Source organism: Lutra lutra, chromosome 8 (assembly GCF_902655055.1).
Source record: "Lutra lutra chromosome 8, mLutLut1.2, whole genome shotgun sequence".
In the NCBI taxonomy this organism is placed as follows: Eukaryota; Metazoa; Chordata; class Mammalia; order Carnivora; family Mustelidae; genus Lutra; species Lutra lutra.
In genome coordinates this window covers 29,881,685-29,907,651 of record NC_062285.1, presented here as the reverse complement: position 1 = coordinate 29,907,651, position 25,967 = coordinate 29,881,685, and the positions used below count along the sequence as shown (strand labels likewise).

General features: G+C 36.6%; 1 protein-coding gene across 1 annotated transcript in view; it reads right to left on the bottom strand.

Moving 5' to 3' along the window:
- Positions 1-25,967, bottom strand: part of CCDC7 (coiled-coil domain containing 7) — a 404,782-nt gene that overhangs the window by 281,372 nt on the left and 97,443 nt on the right. Inside the window, exons 16-17 of the mRNA XM_047741462.1 lie at positions 15,006-15,071; positions 3,996-4,214 (exon numbers count right to left, since the gene is read on the bottom strand). Coding sequence (XP_047597418.1) covers positions 3,996-4,214; positions 15,006-15,071 — 285 coding nt within the window. The remainder of the gene's footprint in view (positions 1-3,995; positions 4,215-15,005; positions 15,072-25,967) is intronic.

The window sequence follows — 25,967 nt, the reverse complement described above, 5'->3', positions numbered from 1 at the left end:
CCTGTGATCTCTGTCAAATAAATAAATAAAATCTTAAAAAAAAAAAAAAAAGATAACACAGCACTTTTTGTTCTTCATTCATTTTTTAACCAGATGACTTTTAAGAAACAAGGGAGGGAGAAAAGTGCTGAAAGCAAAGAGAACAAATTATGCAAATCATGAAGGTGACAGAAAACAGTGTGTTCCATGAACTTCAGGAAGTTCAGTGTAGCTAAAGCATAAATATATGTTTGTGTGTGTGTGCACTCACTTGTGCTTATGAAGTCATGTGTGATGAATGGGTGGGGGGGAAGGCTAATTAAAAATGAAGTTGGCTTCTCAAGAAAAAAACCAGATCTGGCACAACCTTAACCCATTATTAGGAAACTGTACTTCAACCAAAGAATAATGGGAACCATTAAAGATTTTAGGGCAAGAAGGTTAACATGAACAGATTTCAATATGAAAGATGACTAGACATCAACATGGAGACTGGATTAAAGACAGTAAATTCTGGACAAAAGGACAGCAATTAGAATCCTGGTGGCATCTGGGGCCAGTGAAACTGAAAAAAGTGGGCAAAATTTTATGGCTAATAATTGGATTGAGGAAAAAAAACAAAAGAGACAAAAATGATTCCCAAGATTTTAGTTTCACCAATCAGGTATATGAGAATGCCAGGAAATTGTGACTACTAGAAGAAGCAGTCTAAAAAGAAAGCAATTAGTTCATTTTAGGACATGATGAATTCTAGATGCTGTGGACCATTCTAGTAGGTAAATTCAGTTGTTTGAAAGATAATAGGTCTGGAAATTAGGTGATATCTGGGTTAGAGATATAAGATTTATTTGGCACTGAAAGCCATAAAGGTACATAAGCATGCTCCAAAAGAGAAAACTCAGAGAAACACCAACAGTTAAAGAATGGACAGCACGGGACGCCTGGGTGGCTCAGTTGGTTAAGCTGCTGCCTTCGGCTCAGGTCATGATCCCAGCGTCCTGGGATCGAGTCCAACATCAGGCTCCTTGTTCTGTGGGGAGCCTGCTTCTCCCTCTGCCTCTGCCTGCCACTCTGTCTGCCTGTGCTCGCTCGCTCTCTCTCTCTCTCTCTCTCTCTCTGACAAATAAATAAATAAAATCTTTAAAAAAAAAATTTTAAAAAAGAATGGACAGCACAAGAGAAGACCAAAACACAGTACCAGAAAAATATATAGGGAACAAAATAATTATTCTGTCTCTAAATCAAAATGCAGACTACATTAAAAAGAAATAAATGGGGGCTCAGTGGGTTAAGCCTCTGCCTTTGGCTCAGGTCATGATCCCAGGGTCCTGGGATCAAGCTCCACATCAGGCTCCTTGCTCCCCAAAGAACTTGCTTCTCCCTCTCCCTTTGCCTGCCACTCCACCTGTTTGTGCTTGCTCTCTCTGTCAAATAAGTAAATAAACAAATAAAGAAAGGAAAAGAAAAAGAAAAAAGAAAGGAAAAAGGAAAAGAAAAGAAAAAGAAAAAGAAATGGTTGCGGTGTCTAGGTGGCTCAGTCAGTTAAGCATCTGCATAGGTCATGATCCCGGGGTCCTGGGATTGAGTCCCACATTGGGCTCCCTGCTCAGTGAGGAGTCTGCTTCTCCTTCTCCACCTGCCCCTTCTCCTGCTTCTGCTCTCTTTCTCTCTCTCTCTCTCAAATAAATAAATAAATTCTTTAAAAAAAAAGAAATCATCAAACATGATCAAATACTACTAAGAGGATAAGTGGGATAAGAGTATAAAGCATCCTTCAGAATAAGATCAAGTAGATTTGTTGTGACCTTGGCAAAAATAGTTTTAATATAGTGGTTGGGGAAAAAAGATTACAGTTAAATGAAGAATTACAATAAGAACATGGAGACAGTGAGTATGAACAACTTCTAGTCCATCAAAAACTTCAGTAATGATTTCTGTTTCATTATCGCCAGAGCAGGCCAATCTAAATAAGTGATATTATATAGCCCATCCATGCAAAGCACCTAGTATTTAATAAGGATTGTTAAACTCAATAAATAAGAGAGATGTGTGTTAATCCATTTATAAAACCACTAAAACCAAAAATAACTTGCCCAGGTTGAAGATGACAAAGTTACCTGGTAAAATGCTTTGGGTAATGAAGTTGCTCTTTCAAATTCATCTATTTATTTTTTTTAAAGATTATTTATTTATTTATTTGGCAGAGAGAGAGAGAGAGAGGTAGGCAGACGGAAAGGGGGAAGCAGGCTCCCCACTGTGCAGAGCGCCCGATATGGAACTCGATCCCAGGATCCCAAGATCATGACCCAAGCTAAAGGCAGAGGCTTAACACACTGAGCCATCCAGGCACCCCCAAATTCATCTTACTTTTTAATTTAATGTTTTCTATTTAACTTGTCATATATAACAGCCTTATTCTGGATTTAGGGGAACAATCCTGGGAAACAAAAAAACACTAAGCCTATTTAACAAAGTTAGGTTTCAAATGCAGCCACACAGAAAAGCAAGGAAGATATCTTGACATGATTTTGAAGCCAGAAAGACCTCAGTCTGAAGTCTAATTCAACATTACTATGATGTTGCATAGTTAATTTTTTAGGCTCCAGTTTCATCTTTAGAAATTGGGGTGCTGATAGCTATCTTACTTATTTCTTACTGTGTAAATGATTAGCACCTATTACTTGTTGTGTATATGACTAGCACATATACATAAAATCACCAGCATATTTTATAATGATAGAGGATATAAAGTGACGAGCACATTTTAAATTGTGTTGCCACACTTTATCTTTGCCTTAAGCCAGTTCTCAGAAACCTGCATTTCCTAAAACTTTGCTTTTGTATTCAATCTAGCACAAAAAACAAAAACAAAAAAAACCCTAATAACCTTAATAATTTCCTTTTCACCAAGAGCAATTTTTTCATTTTTTATCTTTTCAAGAAGAAACTGACACAATTTGCAATTAAAATTATATATAATGGGTTAAATATGTGTTGGGGATTAAGGAGCGCGCTTGTGATGAGCACCGGGTATTACATGTAAGAGCTGAATCACTAAATTGTATGCCTGAAATTAACATTACACTGTATGTTAACTGGAATTTAAATAACAAAAAATTATATAAAAAAACAGATTAAAATAAGGAAAAAATTACTGGGTGATCACAGTCTCCTTTAAAAAGTTAGAGTACTGGCTTTTAATTTTACTTTATTATTATTTTCCTATATGCTAGTTTACTATGCTATCTCTACTATAAACTCTTATTCTGAAAATAAGAAGGAAGGACACTAAAGAATATAAAATACTTTTAAGGAAATAAGAGACCTGATAAGAACTATCCTGCTAGAACAAGGACAAGCAAAATAATATTCTCAATTATTTTGCTTTACTTCTTGAACTCTTCCCATTACTTGTCAATAAAGTTGCTTATGTATACACTGTTATTTTCTTATAAGGCACAGATTAATAAATCTGAATGTTCAAGAAAGAGCTTCTGAACCCACTGCATAACACAAACAAAAACACATTTTTTCAAGAATTTTTCTTCACATATAATAGCTACCCTTGTAGTGAGCAAAGCATAACGTACATACTTAACAAATCTCTATGTTGTACACAAGAAACTAATACATTGTGTGTCAACTGCACTAAGTAAAAAAATAAATTTGAAAATGTTTTCCCATGGTTTTGCATTTATATTTAATTTTGTTAATTTATAGCAAAATATCTTTGGTCTAGGAACTCCTATTTTTCTAGCTCTCAAATCTCAGGTATTTATATCATCATTCAAAACCAATACATATCTAATTTATAAATTTGTATTGAAGAAAATGAATTGCTATAACTAAAGTTACCTTTAGTAAGGCAAAAGGTCTAAGCAAAGAAACAGGGCATAGAAATTTTTTTAAAATAATATATACAAATGAAGTAAACAACAATATAAAAGATAATCTTACAGCAAAGATCACTGTTTTTCTGTCTTCTACTGTTTTCTCTATTTCAGTAATTTCCTTACCTGTAGATGTTCTTGGAGTTTAGAACTTGTCTCTTGTCCACCCGAATCTGTAACTACTGATTTCTTTGTTCCTCTCTCCAATGGCATATCTTCTGAATCTTCAACTTTTATTTTACTAATACCCATTTCCATTTTTGTCTTGGTCTTCCCTTCACTTTTAAGTGAGTCTTTCCCTTGATTTAGGAAATAGTCAAGTTGATGCTTAGCTCTTTCAGCTTCCTATTTTAAAAAAGTAATGATTTATCAAGATTTGTGTGGGGTTTTTTGTCAATATTACAACTTTCAAGAACAAGAATATGTTCACGTCCACATTACTTCTCAACTTTATTTTTACTAAATTGGAGGAAGCTAAATTAAACCACTGATATAATCCAAAGTTTAATCCATAGATTAAAATTAAAAACAGTGAAGAAATGCCTTCCACTTTGAGGGCTATTTTTATATCCCAGGAATATCCCCTATTATTTTTTTAAAGCTCTAATTATTATAGAGGCATAATAAAAGTGAATAAAAGATATACACCAGAAAAGGGGATAGAATGCAACCAGGGTAATTAATATGTATAATATCAAATGATAAAAGAAAATGTGGAAAACAATTTATTTCTCCAGAATATAAGGTCTTTAAATGCCACTTTTAATAATTTTTTATTTATATCAACAAAAATAAAGTTCACAAATAATCTCACCACAAACAGAAAACTCACTGTTAACATTTGATATATATCTTTTCTCATTATTTCTAAATATAATCAGTGCATATATGTAGTTTTAAAATTTTTATCTATACTATCCTACTATACATACATGATATGCTTTTTATTAAATAAAGTCATAGATATGTTCCAATAACAATAAATGTACATCTAAATATGAATAGCTAATAGAAGTACATTTAATAGTATACTTTTATTTTGCAAATTTCCTACTAGGGACATATTGGTAATTTTAAAATATTGGTATTAAAATTTTTTATATTATACATACCTGTACAAAATCTCTGTACATTCTTTTCTTCTTTATGATAAACTTTAGTAACTGCAATGATTCACTGAAAAACCTATGTTGTCCCAAAACTTTTGCTATATATTTTCTAGAGAAGTATTAATTCATGGTAATAGAATTATATAAAAGATTACTTATTTCAGCATATAGCCACAAATATTAGATATTTCTGTTCCAAAAATTTCTACTGAAATGGCAGGTAAAAAAAAATCTATTGCACTGTTATTTTAAAGTTGCATTTATCTGATAACTAGTGAGGCTGAGTATATTCATATGCATTTATTGCCCTTATGTGTTTCTAAGTTATGACCTGCCTGTTTGTATCTATTTGGGGGAATATTTGGTGGAAGGGCATTCATATTTCTTATAGATTTGTAGAAGATGTTCATATAAAACATTCTGTTAAGAATTTGCATTTATCAGGCGCCTGGGTGGCTCAGTGGGTTAAGCCGCTGCCTTCAGCTCAGGTCATGATCTCAGGGTCCTGGGATCGAGTCCCGCGTCGGGCTCTCTGCTCAGCAGGGAGCCTGCTTCCCTCTCTCTCTCTCTCTCTGCCTGCCTCTCTGTCTACTTGTGATCTCTCTCTGTCAAATAAATAAATAAAATCTTTAAAAAAAAAAAAAAGAATTTGCATTTATCTTTATATCTCACAAATCTTTTATCATACAAAAGTTTTAAATTAATAATAGCCAAATATAATGCAATATTCCTTTGCAGTATGATGCTTAGAAAATCTTGCTCTAGCCAAGACCATGACTGTTACCCAGAGTTTCTTCTATAACATTTTCATACTCCATTTATTAATTTTGGATCTTAAATCATTCTGCAACTTACCTTGATATATGTCACAAACTACTGCATGAGAACTACTTATTCATAGTAGTTTATTTTTTGTGACTGTTTGTCTTTCTATAAAAGAGTTTCAACAACTAAAACTGTAATATACTAAATTATTACATTCCTTTGAATCTGTCTCGGATTTTTTATTCAGCACTAAGTCCAGAACCACATTGCTTTAGTTATTATAGTGTAACATTACACATTATCTTTGAACCACCAAATCCTTATCATTCTTTTGTATTGTAACCAGTTTCTTATCTCAATATATCTTTTGTCTTCCTGATAATTCTGTCAAACTCAAAAATAATTCTGTTTATATCCAGAAATAAACTCCCTTAAATCTATATATCAATTTGGAAGATAATGAAAACTGAAATATTTATAATACTGAACCTTCAAAACCAAAAATATAAATTTCTATTTCTTCACTATTCATCTATATCCCTCAGTAAACTATGTTTTTCTTCATTAAAAAAACTGTATTTTTTGTTAAATATGCTACTCTAGCATTATAAATAGAATCATCCCTACACACCAAAAATGTTCAATATTGCTTGACATCAGGGAAAAACAAATCAAAACCACAAAGAGATACCACCTCACACCAGGCAGAATTGTTAAAATTAACAAGTCAGGAAACAAGAAATGTTAGCAAGGATACAGAGAAAGGGGAACTGTCTTACACTGTTAGTGGGAATGCAAGGTGGTGCAGCCTCTCTAGAAAACAGTATGGAGTTTCCTCAAAAAGTTAAAAAAAAAAAAAAAAAAGAGCTACTCTAAAACCCAGCAATTGCACTACTAGGTATTTACCCAAAGGATACAAATGTAATGATCCAAAGGGGCACCTGCACCCCAATGTTTATAGCATCAATGTCCACAACCCAAACTATGAAAAGAACCCAGATGTCCATTGACAAATGAGTGCGTAAGAATATGTAGTATATATAGACAATGGAATATTGCCTAGCCATCAAAAAGGATGAAATCATACCATTTACAATGATATGGATGGAACTGGATGGTATTATGCTAAGTGAAATAAGTCAATCAGAGAAAGACAATTATCGTATGGTTTCACTCATATATCACAGAGGAAGGGAGGGAAAAATAAAATAAAGAGACAAACCATAAGAGACTATGGGAAAAAACTGATGGTTGTTGGAAGGGAGGTGAGTGGGGAGATGGGGTAAATGAGTGATAGGCATTAAGGAGGGCACTTGATGTAATGAGCACTGGGTGTTATATGCAACAGATGAATAATTAAACTCTACATTAATTAAATAATTAAACTCTACATCTGAAACTAATGGTATACTATATATTAACTAAATGAATTTAAATAAAATAAGTAAAATAAATAAATAAGTAAATAAATAGAATCATCTCCATTATGGTTTCTAAATGGTTGTTTTGGATAAAAAGGAAACCTATTGTTTTTTTTTTTCCTTTTCCTTTCTTTAAATTTTAACTCCAGTGTAGTTAATATACAGTGTTACAAAATGGTGATATACCATATATTACTCAGTGCCCATCAAGATAAGTGCATTCTTTTCTTAAATTTTAATTTGCATTTTTTTTACATTATGTTAATCACCATACAGCACATCATTAGTTTTTGATGTAGTGTTCTATGATTCATGTTTACCTATAACACCCTGTGCTCCATGCAATCCATGCCCTCCATTAAGGAGGCTCACTAGGCTCACCCACCTCCCTCCCCTCTAAAACCCTCAGTTTGTTTCCCAGAGTCCATAATCTCTCATGGTTCATCTCCTACTCTGATTTCTCCCCCTTCATTTTTCCCTTCCTTCTCCTAATGCCCTCCATGCTATTCCTTATGTTTCACAAATAAGTGAAATCATACGATAATTTACTTTCTCGGATTAACTTATTTCACTTAGCATAATCTCCTCCAGTCCCATCCATGTTGATGCAAATTTGGGTATTCATTCTTTTTGATGGCTGAGTAATACTCCACTGTGTATATGGATCACATCTTCTTTATCCATTTGTCTGTTGAAGGGCATCTCAGCTCTTTCCATAGCTTGGCTATTGTGGGTATTGCTGCTATGAACGTTGGGATACATGTGGCCCATCTTAAGATAAGTGTACTATTAATCCCCTTCAACTATTTCACCCATCTTCCCACCTACCTCACCTCTGGTAACCAACTGTTTGCTCTCTAAAGGTAAGAGTCTGTTTCTTGGTTTGTCTCTCTCTCTTTCTCTTTTTTTCTTATATTTTATTTTTTTTAAAATTTTATTTTTTATAACTTTTTTTCTTTTTTTAAAGATTGATTTGAGAGAGAGAGCACAAGTGGAGGGAAGAGGCAAAGGGAGAGGGAGAAGCAGGCTCCCCACTGAGTAGAGCCTGACATGGGTCTGAACACAGGGTCCTGGGATGAAGACCTGAACTGAAGGCTCCTACTTAACTGACTGAGCCACCCAGATGTCCCTGTTTGTTTTGTTTCTTAAATTCCACATGTGAGTGAAATCATACAGTAATTCTCTCTGACTGCCTTATTTTGCTTAGCATTAGACTCTCTATATCCATCCACATTGTTGTAAATAGAAATATTTTGTTCTTTTTTATGGCTGAATAATATATTATATATATATTTATACATAACATATATATAACATATATATGTAATATATACACATATATGTAACATACATATATACATAACATATATTATGTAATATATACATATGTGTAACACATATGAATATATAACATATATGTATATATGTGTTATATAATGTTATATATGTATATATATTATATATGTTATATTATATATAGATAGATATAATCTATCTGTAGATATATCTATCTGTAGATATCTCTCTCACTATATATAACATCTTCTTTATCAATGGACATTTGGGATGCTTCCATAGTTTGGCTATTATAAATAATGCTACAATAAACATAGAGGTTCTCATATCCCTTTGAATTCCTGTTTTTGTATTCTTTGGTTAAAATACCCAGTAGTGTGATTCCTGGATCATATGGTAGTTCTATTTTTAATATTTTGAGGAACAGCAATACTGTCTTCCACAGTGGCTGCACCAGTTTGCATTCCCATCAACAGTGAGGGCACCAGGGTTCCATTTTCTACACATCTTCACCAATATCTGATGTATCTTGAGGTTTTGATTTTAGCCATTCTGACAGGGGTGAGGTGATATCTCATTGTGATTCTGACTTGCATTTCCCTGATGATGGGTAATGTTGAATATGTTCTAATGTGTCGGTTGGCAATCTACATGTCTTCTATAGAGAAATGACTGTTCATGTCTCCTGCCCATTTTAATTTTTTTTATTTAACCTCAATTAGCCAAGGTATAGTACATCATTAGTTTTTGATATAATGTTCAATGATTCATTAGTTGAATAAAATACCCAGTACTCATGATATCATGAGCCCTCTTTAATTCCCATCATCTGGTTACCCCATCCCCCTCACCCACCTTCCCTCCAGCAACTCTCAGTTTCTGAGAGTCAAGAGTCTCATATAATTTGTCTCCCTCAATGATTTCTTCCCATTCAGTTTTCCCTCTCTTCCCCTATGGTCCTCTGCACTATTCCTTATGTTCCACATATGAGTGAAACCATATGATAACTGTCTTTCTCTGATTGACTTATTTCACTTAGAATACCCTCCAGTTCCATCCATGTCAATGCAAATGTTATTCATCCTTTCTGATGGCTGAGTAATCTACCATTGTATATATGAACCACATCTTCTTTATCCATTGAAGAACATCTCCGCTCCTTCCACAGCTTAGTTATTGTGGACATTGTTGCTACAAACATTGGGGTGCGGGTACCCCTACAGATCACTATGTTTGTATCCGTTGGGTAAACACGTAATAATGCAATTGCTGGGTCATAGGATACCTCTATTTTTAATTTCTTGAGGAATCTCCATACTGTTTTCCAAAGTGGCTGTACCACCTTGCATTCTCACCAAGAGTGTAAGAGGGTCCCCTTTCTCCACATCCTCATCAACATTTGGTGTTTCCTGTCTTTTAATTTTTGCCATTCTAACTGGGGTGAGGTGGTATCTCATTGTGGTTTTGATTTTTATTCCCTGATGGCCAGTGATGTTGAACATTTTTTCATGTGTCTGTTAGACATTTGTATGTCTTCTTTGGAGAACTGTCTGTTCATGTCTTCTGCCCATTTCTTGACTGGATTATTTGTTTTTTGGGTGTTGAGTTGGAGTTCTTTATAGATCTTGGATATGAGCCCTTTAGCTGTAATGTCATTAGCAAATATCGTCTTCCATTCCATGGGTCACCTCTTAGTTTTGTTAACTGTTCCTTTGCTGTGCAGAAGCTTTCCATCTTGATGAAGTCCCAAAAGTTCATTTTTGCTTTTGTTTTCCTTGCTTTTAAAAACATGTCTTGCAAGAATGTGCTGTGGTCAATGTGGAAGAAATTAATGCCTATGTTCTCCTCTAGGATTTTGATGGATTCCTGTCTCACATTGAGGTCTTTCATACATTTTGAGTTTATCTTTGTATATGTTGTAAGAGAATGGTCCAGTTTCATTCTTCTGTATGTGGCTAATTTTCCCAGCACCATTTACTGAAGAAACTGTCTTTTATTCCATTGGATATTCTTTCCTACGTTGAAGATTAGTTGACCATAGAGTTGAGAGTTCATTGTCTTGCTGCATTTAAGATTTTTTTATCACTATATTTTGTAAATTTAATTACAATATGTCAGGGATGCCTGGGTGGTTCAGTGGGTTAAGCCGCTGCCTTCAGCTCAGGTCATGATCCTAGGTCCTGGGATCAAGTTCCACATCGGGCTCCTTGCTTGGCGGGGAGCCTGCTTCTCTCTCTGCCTCTGCCTGCCACTCTGCCTGCTTGTGCACACACTCTCTTTCTGACAAATAAATAAATAAAATCTTTTAAAAAAAAAATGTCTTGGTATCAGCCTTTTGTTGATTTTGATGGGAGTTCTCTGTGTCTCCTAGATCTGTGTGTCTGTTTTCTTCCCTAGATTATTGAAGTTTTCAGCGATTATTTCTTCAAATACATTTTCTGCTCCAGTTTCTCTCATCTTCTTCTGGGACTCCTGTAATACAACTGTTGTAACCTTTGATGGAGTTACTGAGCTCCCCAAGTCTATTCTCATGTTGCATAAATCTCTCTTTTGTTCAGCATTATAGCTTTCCATTATTTTGCCTTCCAGGTCATTAATTTATTCCTCTGCATCTTCCAGTCTGCTGTTCATTGCATCAAGGATCTTTCTAACCTTCTTTTTTGTACTTTTCTTCTCTGATTAATACTTTAACTCTTTTATCTCTGTGGTAAGGGTCTCACTGATGTGTTCCATTCTTTTCCCAAGCCTAGTGAATAGCCTAATGATCACTGCTTTATATTCTCCATCAGGCATGTTACTTATATTTGCTTCACTTAGATGCCTGGCCACAAATCTATCTTCTTTCATTTGGGATAAATTCCTCTGTCTTCTCATTTTTTCTAAGACTCTGCCTTCTTCTCTGTGTTGGAAAAGCCACTTATGTTTCCCTCTCCTGTCCTAAAAGTAATGGCCTTATGAAGAAGAAGTCATGTACTGCCCAGGGCCTAGAGCTTCAGGGAGTGTCTACAGTGTGTTGCTTGTCTTCTGCTCTTATATTCTGGCTGCTCTATCCTTCAAGTCAGTCATTGCAGAGGGTTTATTTGCCTGCTGTTGGCAGTGTTTAGTGCCTGGCCTAAATGTGGGGAGTTTTATTTTTTTTTAAAGATTTTATTTATTTATTTGACAGATAGAGATCACAAGTAGGCAGAGAGGCAGGCAGAGAGAGAGAGGAGGAGGCAGGTTCCCTGCTGAGCAGAGAGCCCGATGTGGGACTCGATCCCAGGACACTGGGACCATGACCCGAGCCAAAGGCAGAGGCTTTAACCCACTGAGCCACCCAGGCGCCCCTGTGGGGAGTTTTAATTAGATATATTCTGAAATGCTTGTGAAATGAGATCTGTCACCACCTCCATGGGAACTGAGGCCCTGCAAAACTCTATGCTTGGTAGATGTGATGTGGGCAGGTCTTTGTGCTGGTCTTCTGGGGGATGCACCAACTGCACAGGACTGAGGTAAGCATTACTGAGAAGGGCAGTTCCACTGGAGTACAGGGGAATGGGGCTTAGTGTAAGCAAGCAATGCCACCAGTATCCACACTGCACTACTTCTGTGGGTGGCTCTGTGTTTTTGCTGAGAGGTAGGGCAGGGAACTGGTGACCAGCTTTGTTCCCAGAGAGGTGTCTCAGTGAGTACTGCCTCTCAGGAACATGCTCTGAGAAAACAAATAATGTCCCCACTGTATGCCCCAAGCACTCTTCAGATCACTGTTTCCATACTGTATGTCCCCAATTTTTTTTCCTGCCTTCCCTCTAAGAACAACACACTGCCTTCAGGGCTCTATCCTAGCCAAGCTTGATGACCTTTAAAACTGTAGGCTTGAAGCTGTGCTGGTTGCAAGAACTCATAAAATTCAGCCCATTTTTTTCCCCAAGCCATTTACTTTGGGGAGACATTCTCCTTGTACATCCCACTATACACTCTTCTCTCCCCTGCCATTCTCAATGACAGTAGCCACTTTCCCTCTGCCACAGCCAAGATCCGTTTCTCCCCTAAACCACATCTCTGCACTTCCTATCTTCTTTGATGTGGCCTCTTCCCGTAGTTGTCAGTCTTCAGGTTGGTTTCTGTGGTATTTAGGATGATTTGATAGTTACCTCGTTATAATCATGGAATGAGGTGAGTTTAGGGTCCTCATATTCTGCCATGATCTTCTTGTCTTCTCTCCTGCTACTTTAATTTTTTTTTTTTTAATCAGTAAGTTTTTCATTTTGATTACCATGTGTCTTGGTGTGGACCTCCTTGGGTTGATTTTGTTGGGAAACTCTCTGCTTTCTGGATCTGGATATCTGTTTCTTTTCCCAGATTAGGGATGTTTTCAGCTATTATTTCTTCAATAAGAAGAACATCTGTCCTTCTAGGATCTCTATACTGTGAATATTATCATGCTTGATGAAGACATAGATTTCCTTAAGTCTTTCTCATTTTGCATTTTTTTTTCTCTCACTCACTTTGCTTGAATACTTTCCATTAGCCTGTCTTCCAGGTTATTAATTTATTCCTCTGCTTCCCCTAGCCTGCTCTTTATTCCATCATGCATATTTTTAATTTCAATTATCATGTTCTTGGTCTCTGCTTGATTCTTTTTAATCTTTTTGTTAAGAGTCTCGCTGATATCTTCCACTCTTTCCTCAAGTCCAATAAGTTTTATAATTATTATTTTAAATTCTCTATCAGGTATATCATATATATCTGTTCTGCTTAGGTCTCTTGATATGATTTTGTCCTATTCTTTAATTTGGAACATGTTCTTCTGTCTCCTCATTTTGCCTAAGTCTCTCTGTTTCTGTGTTTTAGGAAAGCTAGCTACATCTCCTGTTCTTTAAAAAGGCCTTATAAAGAAGAGATACTGTAGTGCCTCAGTGCAGCATCCCCTGTCCCAAGGAACTGATGCCCATGGGGTGTCTCCTATGTGTGTTTTGAATATGCCCTGATGTTGTGTCCTAGTCACTTTTTTCTTCAGTCATCTGCAGAGACTCTCTATTGTTGACAGTATTTGGTCCTTGGCAGTAGTGGAGCACGTTTTATAAGGTGCACACTAGTCTGCATGTGAAATGAGACCTGTGGCAGTAGACCAGTGCTGCGCGGATAAGGCACACAATTTTAACAAGATTGTAGCTTGGGCTTCCATAGGGCCTGCCACCACTGCCAGGACCAGGAGCACCAAAATGAGTACACCAAGAGAGGAGGTATTAGTGAAGTTTGCATGGGTCTTCGGGGTAAAGGGATCCAAAACAATGGGACTGAGGCAAATGGGAAGTTTGGGTCTACTGAAGGGTAAGAGGGTGGGGCTTAGTGTAAGCAAGTTAGGTACTGAATGTTGGCATCATGCTGGTTCCTACAGGTGGCCTTATGTTTATGCTAGAAGGTAGGGAAGGGAGATGGCACCTACTATTTCCTTTGTTCCTGGAGGGATTTCCCTTTGATTCCCACCACTCTGAGAAGGGCTCTGAGATGAGTAAATAATTCTCCCTCCCATATATTCCATGCATTTTTCAAACTGCTGCTACTATGCTATACCTCCACAAACTTGTTTGTTGTGCTGTCTCATTAAAGACAGAGCCCAGCTTCCTAATACCCTCTGGGCTCTCTCAGAGCCAGCCTGCTGATTTTTAAAATTCCAGGCTTTAAGTCGTGTTACTATTAAGAACTCACAAATTTTGGAGACTCTTGCTTTCATAGTCAAATATTACAGAGATTCATCTTCTCCATGTAGGTTCCCCAAAGTAGCAGTCTCTCTTCCCTCTTTTTACCCACAGTGTCCCTTCCTCCAGGGGACAGTCCCACATACATGTTTAGTTCCCCACCTTGTCCTCACCCTGCCCTACCCTCTTCAGTGTGGCCTCTTCTCTATGTTTAATTGTGGAGTTTGTTCTGTCAGCCTTTAAGTTGTTTTCTGGATTATTTACACTGATACAAGTGTCATCTAGCTATATCTGTAGGATGAGGTGTGCTTAGAGTCCTCCTATTCTGCCATTTTCCCAGGCTCCTTCCATTGCTTTTTTTTTTTTTAATCTATTTTGTCCTCAGCCACATTTCAGAATTATATCATTAACAAATTTGTGTATTATCTTGCATTTTTTCAAAGGAAAATAAAAATAATTATACTTTTGTCTATCCACTTATGAAAATGTTTGTAGCTTTTTTCATTTCTTTACTCGTTTAACAAGAATTTCATAAAGAGTAGTAAAAACCAACATCCTAGTTTAACTGAGTTGAGCTGGAATGCCTGAATTATAGTCCACATAACAGTGTCTCAGTTTGAAATAGATTTATTCTATTTGATTAAGGAAGTTTATTTTTCTTTCTAGTTTATTGCTTTGAATTAGAATGCAAATTAAATTTTATTAATATATTCCTAGTACATAAAATGAATGCACTTTAAATCTGGAATATTAGTATAAGACATAGACCTATTAGTTTTCAAGGTCAAAATTATTAATTTAACAGTTGTTTACAGATATTTCCCTCACTTGTTGACAATTATAAAAGAACATAATGTAATTTACCTGGAAAGCCTGTTTCAGTTGTTCCTGAAGGAATTTGTTCTCAATTTCCAGAGCATGTGCTACTTTCTATGGTGTAATATAAAGGGGAAATTACATTCATTTTAGTAATTGTTTCTATCAATTTATTGTTACAGTTATTATCTTTCTAAAATCCACATAAAGCCAAGATGATGACTGGAGCATACACATTTACGTGCACATCTCTCAGAAATAATGGTGGATAATTTCTGCAGCTGTCATTTCTTATTGATTTTCTATAGGAAAACTGACTTCAATCTGATAAATTATTACCACAATAAATTAAATATTTAATTTTTCCCCCTTCTCTAGACCTGAAATATTTAAATCCAAACATTTCAGGTTTTATCAAAAGAAGCAACTCTACTCTTAGCAGAAAATAAACATAGTTCTGACTTTGTGAGAATGAATGGATTCTGTTATACATGAAATGTCTCAGCAACTCTCCATCAGATAAGAGACAGTTTGAGTAATCATATCTAAATTCGCCAGCTCTGTTTCTGGTACAGCAGGGTAAGTTCCTACTGGACAGACCCAGCCATACACAAAAACTACAAACCCTAAACAAAATACAAATATCAACACTAAATAGCAACCAAGAATAGGTAGATTCTTGAGAGAAAGAGATGCTTGGAAGAAGAGTCCTAGGTAAGATTCTTGTTTCCTGGCTTCTAGTCTGAGGGAAACCCTACCTGAGATAGACAGAGCATCTAATAGCTGATTAAAAAAAACAACAACAGCAACAACAAAAAAAAGAGTTTTTACAAACCAGAAGAAAGAAATCAGGGCAATGGCATCCACTGAAAAACTTAGGGGAAGTCACACAAAGAAGACAGAATGACAGAAGGAGACCCAAACTCTGTATAAACCCTTCCCAAATTTCCCCCAAGCCCTGAACCACATATACCTATGGAAGACTCTAAGCAGCCTACCAAAATCTAAAAAAACTGAAATGCAATTTAAGTTGTTGCCTAAACACAGAATTTTCATTTTGCATCCAATAATGTTAAGTATATTAATGTAAAACAAACAAAAATCAGAATAACCATACTAGAAGAATATAGTAGAATCCAGAGTTTGAATAACATGATATTCCCCATATTCAGAACACAATTTATAATTACTTGACATTTAAAGAAACAGCAAAATAAGACTTACTCATAAGATAAAAACAATCTACAGTGATCCCAAGATGGATTCAATTTTAAAGTTAGTGTATAAGAATTTTAAAGCAACTATAATAATAATACCCAAAGTAAGGGAAAATATGTTCATAATGACGGAAATAATAAAAATTCCAGCAGATTAGTATGACTATAAAAAATAGCCAATGTAGGGTGCCTGGGTGGCTCAGTTGGTTAAGCAACTGCCTTTAGCTCAGGTCATGATCCTGGAGTCATCAAGTCCCACATCAGGCTCCCTGCTCAGCAGGGAGTCTGCTTCTCCCTCTGACCCTCTCCCCTCTCATGCTCTCTAATAAATAAAATCTTTTAAAAAAATAGCCAATGTAAATTATAGTAGAGAAAAATACAGTATCTGAATTTTAAAAATTTAAAGGATGACCATAGGAGCAAATTGGATAGGACAATGGAAAAAGTCAGACCATTTGAAGATATATCAGTAGAAAATACTTATCTAAAGACACGAGAACAAGTATTTTTTTTTAAAGATTTTATTTATTTGACAGAGAGAAATCACAAGTAGGCAGAGAGGCAGGCAGAGAGAGAGGAGGAAGCAGGCTCCCTGCTGAGCAGAAAGCCCGATGTGGGGCTCGAACCCAGGACCTGGGATCATGACCTGAGCCGAAGGCAGCGGCTTAACCCACTGAGCCACCCAGGCGCCCCAGAACAAGTATTTTAAAAATGAAGAGAGACTGAGGAGCAATTGTGATACTATGAAATATCTAACATGTAATTGCATTCTCACAGGAAAAGGGAGAAAGAAAGTAATAGAAAAAGTGGTTGAAAAAGTAGCTGAAAATTTCTCAAATTTGGTGAAATTTACATACTCAAGATGCTCAGCAGACCCAAGTTGATGTATGTAAAGAAAATCATGCCTACACACCTCACAGCGAAATGTTGAGAACCAAGTAAAAGGAGAAAATCTTTTTTTAAAGAATTTATTTATTTGAGAGAGACACAGCAAAAGAGAGAACACAAGCAGGGGGAGTGGGAGAGGGAGAAGCAGGCTTCCTGCTGAGCAGGGAGCCTGATGCAGGGCTCGATCCCTGGACCTGGTCTCATGACCTGAGCTGAATGCAGATGTTTAATGAATGAGTCACCCAGGTGCTCCTAAAAAGAGAAAGTCTTAAAAGTAGACAAAGAGAATGCCAAATTACACAGAGAGAAATACTGATTTGAATGATTGCTTCTCATCAGAAAAATATGAACTTTAAATGAAAATGGAAAACCATCTTCAAAGTGTAGAGTAAATGTGTCTCTTCTGAAAGTGTTAAGAAACAAAAGAAAGCTTTAAATCTATATTTTTGTTCTTATTGAAATTTGAGAGGACACAGCATCGTTGAAAAAAGAAAAAGGTAACAATGAGGACAAAAACAAGCCTTCTAGCTACTGTTCAAGGGATCTCTATATAGGACTATAATGTACCAAGGAAACCACATTCATAAACAGGCACAGCAACATAATAAGCCATCTACTGGGACTAAGTAACTTCAGAGAGGAATAAGAAGTTGAACGAACCGCGAAGGTATCCCCACTAAAGCAGATCTATAGGGACAGACAGAAAATAACTATAAGAGAACAGAACTCAGAAAGCTCTGATGGATGCAATTATAGTCATAAATTAAGATCCACTGAGATTATTTTTTAAACATGGCTTTGAACTTAAAATGTCAAGAGGGAAGACACTATTAGACTTCATGGGAAGATGACAGAGTAGGAGGATCCTAACCTCACCTCATCCCACATAAACTAATAGATAACCCATCAGTGCAAATAACCCAGAAAAATACCTAAAGACAGGCAGAACAAAGTCCACAACTAAATGAAAAGACTACATTGGAGTGGAAAGGAAGGGTGGAGACCCTTTAGGGACCTAAATGGATAATGCACCATCCATGGGAGGGAGGGGTCTGTGGACACAGAGAGGGGTGAGAAACAGACTATCACAATGGAGATCTTGACAGGGAAGATGAAACCCCATAGCATTTGGCTCTTAAAATCAAAAGGACCAGATTTCATGAGTTCTTATAACCAGCAGGTCTTAAACCCCAGAATTTTCAAAAATCAATGGCTCCACTCTAAAAGAACCTGGAGGCTATTAGGAAGCTGAGTCCCCAGACTTAAAGAGAAAGCACAATTGCTAGGAAGATACAGCTTAGCAGCAGCAGTTTCAAAAATATCTGGGACTTACAGGAGGGAGAGTTAGTTAGTAATCCCAGAGTTCACTGAGGAACTTCTACAGTTAAAAAAAAGGAGCTAGCAGGTGCCATTTCCTTCCCCATCCCACAGCATAATCACATAGCCACATGAAGGAACCAGCCAGGCACTAGCATTCACTACCTAACTTGCCTACACCATGCCATTCCCCACTCCAGCTGAGACTGCCTCACTCCCAAAACTGTGGGTCCCCTCCCCAGAAAACCAGCAGAAATAATGCCAACACTGCATCTCCTTACTTCTTGCAGAGGACAAGTACATATTGTTAAAACTGCAGTGAGCAGCTATGTCTGGCTCATACACACCCCTGTGGGAAGAAGAGAGACGTAGCCTTGTTAAAAGAGGATGCCCCATCCACCACTTTCAAGGGCAAGAGACATAAATGACTTTCCTAACACAGAGAAACAGACACAGATAGTTGGGCAAAATAAGGAAACAGAGGAATATGTCCCAAATTAAAGAACAAGACAAATCAAAGCAAGAGACCTAAGTGAAACAGATGTAAGTGTTATGCCTGATAGAGAATTTAAAGTAGTGATTGTAATGATATTCACTGGACTTGAGAAAAGGTAGAAGACATCAGTGAGACTCTTAATAAAGAGATTAAAAAGAAAACAATCTGAGATCAAGAATATGACAGTTGAGGGGTGCCTATGTGGCTCAGTGGGTTAAACCTCTGCCTTCAGCTCAGGTCATGATCTCAGGATCCTGGGATCAAGCCCCGCATCCGGCTCTCTGCTCAGCAGGGAGACTGCTTTGCCCTCTCTCTTTTGTCTGCCTTTCTGCCTACTTGTGATCTTTGTCAAATAAATAAATAAAATTTTAAAAAAGAATATGACAGTTGAAATAAAAAATACATATGATGGAATAAATAGCAGGCTAGAGGAAGGAGAGGAATAAATTAATAACCTGGAAAACAGACTAATGAAAAGTATGCAGGCAAAGTCAGTGAGAGAAAAAAATACATAAAAAATGAGACTTAAGGAACTGAGTGACTTCATCAAGCATAATAATATTCACAGTATAGAGATCCCAGAAGAAGGACAGACAAAAGGGGACAGAACGTTTATTTGAAGAAATAATAGCTGAAAACATCCCTAACCTGGGAAAGGAAACAGATATCCAGATCCAGAAAGCAGAGATTCCCCCAACAAAATCAATCCAAGGAGGTCCACACCAAGACTTATGCTAATTGAAATGTAGTGATAAAGAGATACTTTTTTTAAGCAGGAAGAGAAAAAACAGTTACATACAAGGGAAACCCTATAAGGCTATCAGCTGGTTTTTCAGCAGAAACTCTGAAGGCTAGAAAGGAGTGGCATGGTAAATTCAAAAAGCTGAAAGGGAGAAAACTGCAGCCAAAAATACTCTATTCAGCAAGGCTATATAATTCAGTATAGAAGGAGAGATAAAGGGTTATTCAGACAAATAAAAACTAAAGGAGCTCATGACTACTAAATCATCCCCACAAGAAATATTAGAGGGGATTCTTAGAGTGGAAAGGAAAGACCATAAGTGAGAATATGAAAAGTATAAAACAAACAGAAGTAAAAATAAGTCTATCTGTAAATATCAGTGAAGAGATTCACAAAATAAAAGGATTTATAGTGGTGCCTGGGTGGCTCAGTGGGTTAAGCCTCATGATCAGGTCATGATCTCAGGGTCCTGGCATGGAGTCCTGCATCAGGCTCTCTGCTCGGCAGGGAGCTTGCTTCCTCCTCTCTCTCTCTCTGCCTGCCTCTCTGTCTACTTGTGATCTCTCTCTGTCAAATAAATAAATCTTAAAAAAAAAAAGGATTTATAATATGACACCACATACCTAAAATGGGGGACAGTGACAGAGTAAGGAATGGGTTCCAATTTAAGTGACCATCAACTTCATACAGATTGTTACATGCAATGTTCTGTACAAACCTAATGGCAACCCCAAACCCAAATCCAGTAATAGATATGAAAAGAATAAAGAAAAAGAAATCCAAGTATATCACTAAAGAAAACCAGCAAATGATTAAGGATAGCTAGAGCTAAAGGGATCAGAGAAAAACTATAGAAACAACCACAAAACATATAACAAAATGGCAATAAATATATATCTATCAATAATTACTTTGAGTGTAAATGGATTAAATGCTCCAATCAAAGAACATAAGGAAACAGAGTGGATATAAAAACAAGACTCATCTATATGCCATGTACAAGAAACTAACTTCATACCTAAGAGACCTGTACATTGAAAGTGAGGGAATGGAGAAACATCATGCAAATGGATGTCAAAAGAAAGTGGTAGTAGCAATACTTATGTCAGACAAAATAAACTTTAAAACCAAGACTCTAATGAGAGAAAAAGAAGTACACTATATAATAATAAAAGTGATACAATTATAAATTTTATAAATTATAAATTTTATGCACCCAACATGGGATCACCTAAATACATAAAACTGTTAATAACAAAAATGAAAGAACTAATCCATAGTAAGAAGAGGACTCTGACACCCCACTTACATCAATGGACAGATCACCCAAACAGAAAATCAACAGCAAAACAGTGGTTTTGAATGACACACTAGACCAGACAGGATTAATAGATGTATTTAGAAAATTCCATTTTAAACAGCAGAATACACATTCTTTCAAGTACATATGGAACATTTTCCAGCACAGACTACATATTGGGCCACAAACAAGTTTCAAGAAATTTGAAAAGATCAAAGTAGTACTCTGCACCTTTTCTGACCACAATGCTATGAAACTAGAAATCAACAACAAGCAAAATCTGGAAAGACTACTAATATATGGAGGTTAAATAACATGCTTCTCAACAATGAATGGGTCAACCAAGAAGTCAAAGAAAAAATCAAAAACTACATGGAGACAAAGTGAAAACAGAACAGTCCAAAATCTTTGGGATGCAGCAAAGGCAGTTCAAACAGGAAAGTTTATAGCAATAAGGCCTACCTCAAGAAGGAAGAAAAATATCAAATAAGCAACCCAACCCTACCCCTAAAGGATATAGAAAAAGAAGAACAAACAAAACCCAAACCCAACAGAAGGAAGGGAATAATAAGTTCGAGCAGAAATAAATGATACAGAAATTTAAAAAACAATAGAAAAGATCAGTGAAATCAGGAGCTGGGTCTTTGAAGAGATGGACAAAATTAGTAAACCTCTAGATAGAATCATGAAAAAAAGAGGATTCTAATAAAACAAAATCACAAATGAAAGAGGAAAAATAACAAATGATACCACAGTCATACAAAAAATTATGAGAGAATATTATGCAAAATTATATACAAACAAATTGGACAACCTAGAAGAAATGGACAAATTCCTAGAAACATATAACCTACCAAAAATGAAGCAGGAAGAAGTAGAAAATTTGAACACAGTGATTACCAGCAAAGAAATTGAATCAGGAATCCAAAAAAAAAAAAAAATCCCCTGCAGGAAATCAAAGAAGAACTGAAACAATTCATGGAAACCAATGAGAATGAAGACACTTTGGTCCAAAACCTATGGGATACAGCAAAGGCGGTCCTAAGGAGGAAATAATAGCCATCCAAGCCTCCCTCAAAAAAACTGAAAAATCCAAAACACACCAGCTGTCTCTACATCTTAAAGAACAACAAATCAAACCAACTCCACACATAAGAAGGGAAATAATCAAGATTAGAGCTGAGATCAATGAGGTAGAAACCAGAGATACAGTAAAACGTATCAATGAAACTAGAAGCTGTTTTATTGAAAGAATCAATAAGATCGATAAACCATTGGCCACACTAATCCAAAAGAAAAGAGAGAAAGCCCAAATTCATAAAATTATGAATGAAAAGGGAGAGATCACAATTAACACCAAGGAAGTAGAAACAATCATCAGAAGTTATTATCAACAGTTAAATGCCAATAAGCTAAGCAACCTAGATGAAATGGATGCATTCCTGGAAAACTATAAACTCCCAAAATTGAACCAGGAAGAAATCGACAACCTGAATAGACTGATATCTAGTAACGAGACTGAAGCAGTGAAAAACCTCCCAAAAAACAAGAGCCCAGGACCTGATGGATTCCCTGGGGAATTCTACCAAACTTTCAAAGAAGAAATAACACCGATTCTCCTGAAGCTCTTTCAAAAAATTGAAGCAGAAGGAAAACTTCCAGACTCTTTCTATGAAGCCAGCATTACCCTGATCCCCAAACCAGGCAAAGACCCTACCAAAAAGGAGAATTTCAGACCAATATCACTGATGAGTATGGATGCTAAGATTCTCAACAAGATCCTCGCAAACAGGATCCAACAGCACATTAAAAAGATTATCCACCATGACCAGGTTGGATTCATTCCTGGGCTACAAGGATGGTTCAACATTCTCAAATCAGTGTGATAGAACAAATTAGTAAGAGAAGAGAGAAGAACCACATGTTCCTCTCAACTGATGCAGAAAAAGCATTTGACAAAATCCAGCATCCATTTCTGATTAAAACGCTTCAAAATATAGGGACAGAGGGAACATTCCTGAACCTCATAAAATCTATCTATGAAAGACCCACAGCAAATATCATCCTCCTTGGGAAAAAGCTTGCAGCCTTCCCGTTGAGATCAGGAACATGACAAGGATGCCCACTCTCACCACTCTTGTTCAACATAGTATTAGAAGTCCTGGCAACAGCAATCAGACAACAAAGAGAAATAAAAGGTATCCAAATTGGCAATGAAGAAGTCAAACTCTCTCTCTTTGCAGATGACATGATTCTTTATATGGAAAACCCAAAAGACTCCACCCCCAAACTACTAGAACTCATACAGCAATTCAGTAACGTGGCAGGATACAAAGTCAATGTACAGAATTCAGTGGCTTTCTTATACACTAACAATGAAAATACAGAAAGGGAAATTAGAGAATCGATTCCATTTACTATAGCACCAAGAACCATAAGATACCTGGGAATAAACCTAACCAAAGAGGTAAAGGATCTGTACTCGAGGAACTACAGAACACTCATGAAAGAAATTGAAGAAGACACAAAAAGATGGAAGACCATTCCATGCTCTTGGATCAGAAGAATAAACATTGTTAAAATGTCCATACTGCCTAGAGCAATCTATACTTTTAATGCCATTCCAATCAAAATTCCACTGGTATTCTTCAAAGAGCTGGGGCAAATAACCCAAAAATTTGTATGGAACCAGAAGAGACCCCGAATTGCAAAGGAAATGTTGAAAAACAAAATAAAACTGGGGGCATCACATTACCTGATTTCAAGCTTTACTACAAAGCTCTGATCACCAAGACAGCATGGTGCTGGCATTAAAACAGACACATAGACCAGTGGAACAGAGTAGAGAGCCCAGATATGGACCCTCAACTCTATGGGCAAATAATCTTCAACAAAACAGGAAAAAATATACAGTAGAAAAAAGACAGTCTCTTCAATAAATGGTGCTGGGAAAACTGGACAGCGATATGTAGAAGAATGAAACTCGACCATTCTCTTACACCGTACAAAAAAATAAACCCAAAATGGATAAAAGACCTCAACGTGAGACAAGAATCCATCAGAATCCTAGAGGAGAACATAGGCAGTAATCTCTTCAATATCAGCCACAGCAACTTCTTTCAACATATGTCTCCAAAAGCAAAGGAAACAAAAGCGAAAATAAACTTTTGGGACTTCATCAAAATCAAAAGCTTCTGCACAGCAAAGGAAACAGTCAACAAAACAAAGAGGCAACCCACGGAATGGGAGCAGATATTTGCAAATGACAGTACAGACAAAAGGTTGATATCCAGGATCTATAAAGAACTCCTCAAACTCAACACACACAAAACAGATAAGCATATCAAAAAATGGGCAGAAGATATGAACAGACACTTCTCCAATGAAGGCATACAAATGGCTATCAGACTCATGAAAAAATGTTCATCATCACTAGCCATCAGGGAGATTCAAATTAAAACCACATTGAGATACCACCTTACACCAGTTAGAATGGCCAAAATTAGCAAGACAGGAAACAACCTGTGTTGGAGGGGATGTGGAGAAAGGGGACCCCTCTTACACTGTTGGTGGGAATGCAAGTTGGTGCAGCCACTTTGGAGAACAGTGTGGAGATGCCTCAAGAAATTAAAAATAGAGCTTCCCTATGACCCTGCCATTGCACTACTGGGTATTTACCCCAAAGATACAGATGTAGTGAAAAGAAGGGCCATCTGTACCCCAATGTTTATAGCAGCAATGGCCACAATAGCCAAACTGTGGAAAGAACCAAGATGCCCTTCAACAGATGAATGGATAAGGAAGATGTGGTCCATATACACTATGGAGTATTATGCCTCCATCAGAAAGGATGAATACCCAACTTTTGTAGCAACATGGGCAGGACTGGAAGAGATTATGCTGAGTGAAATAAGTCAAGCAGAGAGAGTCAATTATCATATGGTTTCACTTATTTGGGGAGCATAACAAATAGCATGGAGGACAAGGGGAGATGGAGAGGAGAACGAAGTTGAGGGAAATTGGAAGGGGAGGTGAACCATGAGAGACTATGGACTCTGAAAAACAATCTGAGGGTTTTGAAGGGGCGGGAGGTGGGAGGTTGGGGGAACCAGGTGGTGGGTATTGGAGAGGGCACGGACTGCATAGAGCACTGGGTGTGGTGCAAAAACAATAAACACTGTTACGCTGAAAATAAATTAAAAAAAAAAATCCCAACAAAGAAAAGTCCAGGACCAGAGGACTTCACAGGCAAATTCTAGCAAACATTTGAAGAAGAATATTACTTTTCTCAAATAACCCAAAAAATAGAAGACAAAGGAATGCTTCCAAAGTCATTCTATTAGGCAAGCATTACCCTGATACCAAAACCAGATGGACACCACAAAAAAAAGAGAAGTATCACCCAGTATCTCTGATGAACACAAATGCAAAAACCCTCAACAAAATACTAGTAAACCAAATCCAACAATATACTAGAAACATCATTGACCACAATCAAGTTTTTGTGCAATGCAAAGTTGTTTCAATCATTTTGTGATGCATGACATCAATAAGAGAAAGGATAAAGACCATGTGATCATTTCAGTAAATGCAGAAAAAGCATTTGACAAAGTATAACATCCATTCTTGATAAAAACCCTCAACAAAGTAGTTTAACAGGAACATACCTCAACATACAAAAGGCCTTATATGAAAAATTCACACAACATCATACTCAGTTGTGAATAACTGAGAGTTTTTCCCCTAAGGTCAGGAAGAAAACAAGGCTGTCCACTTTCATCACTTTTATTCAACACTGAACTAGAAATACTAGCTAAAGCAATCAGACAACAAAAAGAAAAAAAGGGCATCAAACTGTTAAGAATAAATTTTCACTATTTGCAGATGACATGATACCATATACAGAAAACTCAAAAGACTCCACAAAAAAATTACTAGGACTGATTACTGAATTTAGTAAAGTTGCAGGATACAAAAAAAATGTACAAAAATCCACTGAATTTCGATACACTAATAATGAAGCAGTAGAAAGAGAAATTAAGAAAATAAT